General features: G+C 25.6%; 1 protein-coding gene across 1 annotated transcript in view; it reads left to right on the top strand.

Moving 5' to 3' along the window:
- The window catches only part of LOC108689130 (putative fatty acyl-CoA reductase CG5065), an 11,962-nt gene extending 8,492 nt beyond the window's left edge, over positions 1–3,470 (top strand). Inside the window, exons 5-9 of the mRNA XM_018195773.1 lie at positions 673–782; positions 1,049–1,247; positions 1,919–2,158; positions 2,298–2,555; positions 3,308–3,470. Of these exons, the coding sequence (XP_018051262.1) occupies positions 673–782; positions 1,049–1,247; positions 1,919–2,158; positions 2,298–2,555; positions 3,308–3,470 (970 nt within the window). The remainder of the gene's footprint in view (positions 1–672; positions 783–1,048; positions 1,248–1,918; positions 2,159–2,297; positions 2,556–3,307) is intronic.
- Positions 3,471–7,522: the final 4,052 nt, after the last annotated feature.

Genomic DNA, 7,522 nt, shown 5'->3' with positions numbered 1-7,522 from the left:
ATTTAGTATTGCTATCGATACATAAATTTTAAACAAAAAAATTTTGTTATAAAGAAATAAGCCATTCTTAATTAATATTTAACAATGATTTTTAACAATTTTTTGTACATTTCATACTTTTAATGACAAAATAATTATAAATTAGACTACACTATCAAATTCAATCTTGAAATTATTATGAAGTATGCGGTCTAATTGTGTGTGTATGTCTCTTGATACACTTAAATAAAATATAATAACATAAAATAATAAAACTAACCAAACTATTTCTTGCATAAACTTTGCAAGAGAAAATTATAGGAATTTTAACTTTTGCATTTGTAGAATTTGTTTTTAGTTGATTTTATAAAGGATCAAGTTATAAATTTGAGTGATAATATGAATTATGAGTGTTTATTTTTTTAATTATCTAAATAAATCATGTTTTTATTAATATTAATATCAGTATTAATAAATATTAGTAACAAAATATATTTAGTTTTCAAGAAATAGGGAGTGCTTCTCTTTTTTAGGAGATTTATGTCAGTATTATATATACGAGATGAATATTATTAATGCATATATTGCAGATATTGTTTTTTTCAAGCCTTGATTAAAATTAAAATTAATTTAATTAAATTGTTTTATATATTTACAAAAGATGTAAATATAAAATTATACATTTTTTTACAGATTGCTTCATCCGCATCCAAATACTTACACGTATTCGAAACGTTTGGCTGAAACGCTAGTATCCAACGAATACCCCAATTTACCTTGTTGTATCGCTAGACCATCAATCGGTAATTATTATTTACTATAGAAATCAAAGCTTTACACGGTCTAACTGGATCTTAAATGTTTGTATATTTCTTGCGTGAATTTATATATTAATTTATATAGTCTCTAGAAACGCGCGCCGAAATGATTTTTCTTTGAAAACGCTAACTCTACTAAACTATCGCAGTATTATCAGTTAAATTGACTTGATTATTAAAAATTATGAAAATAATATCTCGATGATTGAAAGTGAAGAAAAGTAAAAATTAATTTCTTAATATCTATTTAGTAATACCAAGTTACTCGGAACCGATACCAGGATGGGTCGACAACCTGAACGGACCAACAGGATTGCTTGTCGGTGCAGGCAAAGGTGTCATCAGATCAATGCATTGCAATGGCAATTATCATGCCGAAGTTGTACCAGTCGATTTAGCGATTAACGCTGTAATTACGATTTCATACAAAATTGCTGTATATAAGCAAAAGTAAATATCTTTGTTTTGTTTTATATTGTGTGTGTGTGTGTGTGTGTGTGTGTGTGTGTGTGTGTGTGTGTGTGTGCATGGTGTGTGTGTATGTGCGTGTGTGTGTGTGTGTGTGCGTGCGTGTGATATATGTGTGTGTGTGCTTCCTCTTAATAATAAAACATGATTTAAAATAGAGTGAATTTATTGTCTACGTTTATAAGATCTAGACTACTTGTATTAATGTCTTTTAATTTCTCTTTTCTGTAGTATTTAATATAAAAAGTTATACTCTAAATACAATATTTAAATAGAAATTACGACAAAAAATTTTAACTATAAAACATTTTCAATAAAAAATTTTTTGTTAAATTTTATTGAAAAATATTGACTTATAATTTATAAATTGTTTAACATTAAGGCTTAATTTCACCAATTCTAATTCTTAAAATTAGAAATAGGTAAAGAGTAAGATAAATTAAATTGAGATTAAAGTTAATCTTACATTGGTAGACTCGGACTTAAGAATAAAAAAGTAAATTTTTTGATACATTTTTAGAAATAGATTTTATTTGTTTACACTTAAATAATTATTCTATTTAAGTATTAAAAATATTTTCTGCTTAATTTTTCTTTATTTTTATGTATTTATTACACATTTATTCTTTATTTTTCATATTTGTTATTTACAGACCCAAAACTATACCCGTAATTAATATAACACAGCATAATATAAGACCGATTACATGGGCAGAAATACTACAGAAAGGCAAGAAATGTATTTATGAATATCCTTTTGACGGACAAATTTGGTTTCCGGATGGTGATATACGTAGCAGCAAATTTGTGCATAATCTCTTCGTCTTCTTCTTTCACATTATTCCCGCGTATTTGATCGACTTTCTGATGTTAATATTTCGACAAAAAAGATTGTAAGTTTTACATTTTTTGATAGAAATTATATTTTCAACATATTTATTATAATATATTTTTAGACAATATTATCATGGCTATGTAACAAACTTCCCTCTTATTAACTATTATTTACATTTATTTTGTTTTTATAAACAGTATGGTTAGAATTCAGAAGCGAATCTCAGAAGGGTTGAACGTGTTACAATATTTCACCACGAGGGAATGGGTGTTTTATAATGATAAACTAATTGATTTATTCCGAGAGCTATCGACGGAAGACCAGTTTTTGTTTAATATTTTAATTTATGATATCGATATAGACGAGTATTTAAAAAATATTATCCTTGGCACGCGACAATATTGTATGAAAGAGGATTTGTCTACTCTTCCGAAAGCTCGTCGGCATCAAAGAATGTAAGTATTTTTCATGAAAATTATCACAATGTTTTCATATAGTCGAAGAATAATGATTCCGCAAGATTTACTCCTTATCAATTTCTTTAAAAAAAACTTTTTTAAAGCAGCAATTGTTTCAATTTTTCGATAAACATAAGAAGAATAAATATATAAAATACAATGATTTTTATGTTAATAAAAAATTTTAGTATTTTAGTATTCTTTTTTCTTCTAATTCTTGAAAAGTAACAATTGTCCTAAGAGAAACTGAACACTTTCTATGATGTAGAAAAATAATTATTCATATAAAAGAAACGAACAGTAAGAGAAACTTGATGTTTGAACTTTATTACTTGTTCAAATCAATACATTTTCTTCTTACGCTGATGTGCATTTCTGCATTTTACATTTTATATATTAATTATATGTATATTATATGTATATGTAATTACAGATTTGAATTTTTTTTGAGAAATAAAAAATATTTTAAATTTCCAAAAATTAGGAGAAAGTAAACTAAATCAAACTAATTAATATTACATTATTCTAATTAACTAATATTACATATATTATATTTCAATCGTATTATTAATAGAATTTATACATATTACATCATAATTTAAAATTATTCTGTTAAATTTACGTTAAAATTAAAGTAATTTAAATTTTCAGATTACTTTTTCAATTGTCAACATCTTTTTCTTAAATATATCAAACTTGATTTTTAATATATCATAAAAATTGTATTTTATGATACACGTTTGTTTCAGAATGCACATTATCCATATCACAACGGTGTATTTATTCTACTTTGGCGTGTTATATTTTATTTATAACAATATTGGGATAATGAAGATATGCTTGGATTATGTCATCAACATTATAAAATCACTACCGCTCATAGGCAGTTTACTGAGCAAGATGCATCTTTAAAAGCGTTTTTATATATATATATATATATGTGTTACTCACATGGAATGCAATGAGTAGACGAGGAATTGTAATTTCTCTAACGATTGCGTGATCTCTCAATTCGCTTGTAATTTGATAAGAGGAAAAGCAATTTCATTAAAATGTCAATATAAATGGAAGTATTATTGATACTAACCATAAATTTAATATGTAGATACTAGATTCGGGTGTTTGTAAAAACTGATTACATTAGTTTTAAATTCTCAAAACTTAGACTTTAGGAAACTTTAAAAGTTACACATACGAGATACACGTAATGTAAGAAATTTTTTGTAATATATATTTTGAATAAAAATGTATCAAATACATTTACTATCCAATACATGAACAAACATGTGTAATGGAGGTTTAATAAAGGTTTATGTGAATACAAAAACATTACATTATTTGAGAAAAGGTTTATTGTGCTAATATTACTCATTATTATAATTAAAAGAAATTAAAACTAATTGTGTAATTTATTATATGCATTTATTACTATATGTACTATATCAATGTGTACTATCAATCATTTGAACTTATGAATAAAATATTTTTATGGACTTATTGAACTTATGAATAAAATATGAATTTTTTATTGATGTTCTACTTTTAACAAAAATTTTACTTTTCATTATGTTTAGTAATTTAAAATCAATAATTTTAATTAAATTGATTACCCATTGTTATATAAATTATTTATTAAATTTTAATAAGATAATAATATTTTGAAACATAATTCTATTTATTCTATATATGCCATGTATTTGCTGATGTATATGCTGGTATATGTTACATGCACACCTTGTAATATGATATATATATTTTTTTATCTTTAAATATTTTTAATATATATATTATATATTGCAAAAGACGATAAAATGTTTGTTATTACTGTAAATCGAGATGAATGTTACCATAAGCTTCAATATGAAATCTTACATTGTCCATTATTCAAGAAAGATAGCAAGAACTGTGACTCTCTCTCTCTCTCTCTCTCTCTCTCTCTCTCTCTCTCTCTCTCTCTCTCTGCGCGCGCGCGCGCGTGTGTGTGCATGGTGTGTGTGTGTGTGTGTGTGTGTGTGTGTGTGTGTGTGTGTGTGTGAGAGTTGCACAGTAAACTCTCTTTTTCTAGGTAGTCAATATTTTCAAAAGTATATATTTTTCTCCTCAATTTTAGAAGCTTTGACAGATTTGATACCATTGAGTGTGAACTGCACGACGATGATAAGATAGATTCTCACTCACTTTATCTTTATATGTATAAAGCACAAGAATTCATCCAATTTCCTGAGTATGATTTTCTGCGACATCTTCGACCTCAATCAATGCTTTTCTCAGGGTACAAAAGAGTCCCTATAGCTTCGCTACAAACACATAGAAAGTTGCATCTATGTATTATATTATAGAATTTTGCATACTATTCATAAAATCACGGAATTGGAATAAGTATTAATATAGTCTGTAGCAATGATAATTTTTACAGTTGAGATGATAAATCTTGATTGCTAATTTTTGTACTTTAGCTTATTATGTACATAAATGACATAGCCTCTATGCCTTTATATAATAAGCTAAAGGTGTTTTAATTATTATTTATTCTTAACTATTATTTTAAGACTTTAAAACTTATTATTTTAGAGAATGTGAAATCTACTTGAATAAATGAGATACTTATATAAAAAAGAATAAAAAATATTATGGAGCATACTGTTATCATTTATTTCGTAGTTGTTTTGTTTCACAGAGCGTGTATCGTCTTCTTCCACAGTAAATTATTTATATTTGACTTTTTTTTCGTAATTTATATTAATTATAGTGAATTAAGAGATATATAAAATTGTTTATCAAGGTAAGTTTAAATAAGTAATTTTAAAAGACAGTTATATGTTATCTAATTTGCTTTAACAAATTTAACCAAATTTAGAAAATATCGTGTAAAAAAATGTGTAATAAATAAAGTATAATAAAATATAAAATTTAATAATTTTATTCTTTGATTTCACATGTTTATTTTTTTTTTATAGAATCTATAAGTCATATTGGGTATATATAATTTCGGTATAGAAATGGTCTTGACATGCCCAATGTTGCATGTGAATCATGATTTTATTGACTTTTATTAAAGATAAGAAATATTAATATAAATTATTAAATATAAATCTGCTTCCGGATATTACTGGAGAATTCTATTATAAATTACGATAATTATCTTTTTCTTTTCTGTCTTATTTTTGTATATTTCGTTTTTAATTATATAAAACATTACGATTAAGTTATACATCATATTTTTCTTTAACATCTACCAACGAAACTAATTATGCAACGAGGTTAATTATACAAACCTACTTACATTGATGATGACGCGATAATGAATGGTCTCCAATGTAGCTGGCATATGTAAAGTAAAATTTATAGTCAATGATTAACAGAAATTTATAAGCTTACATTAAATTTTCCAATGAATTTGCATTTTAAGAAAAATTACAAAAAGTTACAGAAAATAGTAGATATTTCTCTATTCAATTAATTGATATTAATAAAAGCTCTTTTAAAAAACAAAAAAGAGAAGAATATTCTATTACGCAATGTTAAGTAAAAATTTATTCAATATAAAAATTTATTTTTTTAGAAAATTTTGTTAGTTTAATTTTCTGTCATTAAAAAATTCAACAGATTTATTTAGAATATCTGTTTTTTAATAAATAGATATTTTTTTCTTGGCAAATTCACCATTATTAATTTTATTGCTATGATTAAAAATGTTATTAATATTAGAATTATTATTCTCTAAATCTGAATCAGTGGATAATCACTGATATCAGTGTCAAGTATGCCAGTGGTAATCAAATGAATTAAATATGAGATTCCTAACCTATATATATTAGCTAATCTTTATTATGATCTTACTAATCTTTGTTTTAGTGCTTAAATTCAATGAATATAGTATTGGAAGATTGAAATTAACGTGCAAATATCAATATTTTTTGTTATATAATACTCAAACATTCTTCCTTTTTTAGTTGAACTTCACTGATTATCAGTATACCATTGGGTAATTAGTAATTAGACTATTCATTAATTCAGATTTAGAAAGTAATTATTATTTATGAATATTTTAAGTATAAAATATTTAAAAGCTCTTTTTTTAAGTTATTATTCAAATTTACTATTATTAGAGTTTTAGCATTCAAATATTTTACATTCAATCTACATGACTATAATACGAGAGAATATGCCACAACGTCATCTGCATCATTGGATACATATTAATCATGGCAAAAAGTAATCAAATCGCGTTGCATAGAAACATAATTTAAACAGGATTTAAAGCTTAATTGCAGCATAAGAAAGGAAGGATAAAGCAACAGTTGTTAGTTCCATATAATATGAAAGGATGGCGCTGAGAAGTCCCAGCCAACTCACATTCCATTATTGATCCATCCCTCTGCATTCCTTTCGGAAAACAGCTCACTAGCCGTCGGTCGACAGCACGAAGTTTTTTCCTCTTCTGTCTTGATTTTGCTTCACCGTGACTCTAGCAAAAAAATTTATTTGAAGTTATGCGTGCGATCGTGGTCGTGAGTCATGAAAGAATTGATGATTATCTGGTAATTTTACTTTCCATTTGTTAAGCTTCCTCATGCAACTAAAGAAAATGTCAATGGGTTTTTTTCCCTTGTGATCTCGAGAAGGCGATTCCTATTAACAGATTTTATCAAATGTCGACGTAATCATATACATTTTTACACGTGCGAAGTCTCTTAAATAAATTATGAGAACGTTCGCAATACATGCAATGGATAAACAGAAAAGCGTAATTAGGCGCCTGTTATAAATGTAATAGAGTTATTTCAAGGAGAGTTACTATCTCATAATTGAGATATCATGCAAAAATGTAGGTATTATTAGAGATAATATTTATTTTAAAAAGTATAAAAGTCGAAATAGTTAGTCCTCTGAGAATTTTTATATAAGAACTTAAAAAAGAATTAAGATAGATTTCTAAGATATTTTTGAAAAACGAAAACGTC

The sequence above is a fragment of the Atta colombica genome, unplaced genomic scaffold (genome assembly GCF_001594045.1).
Source record: "Atta colombica isolate Treedump-2 unplaced genomic scaffold, Acol1.0 scaffold105, whole genome shotgun sequence".
Taxonomy (NCBI): domain Eukaryota; kingdom Metazoa; phylum Arthropoda; class Insecta; order Hymenoptera; family Formicidae; genus Atta; species Atta colombica.
This window is presented reverse-complemented; position numbering and strand designations above follow the sequence as displayed.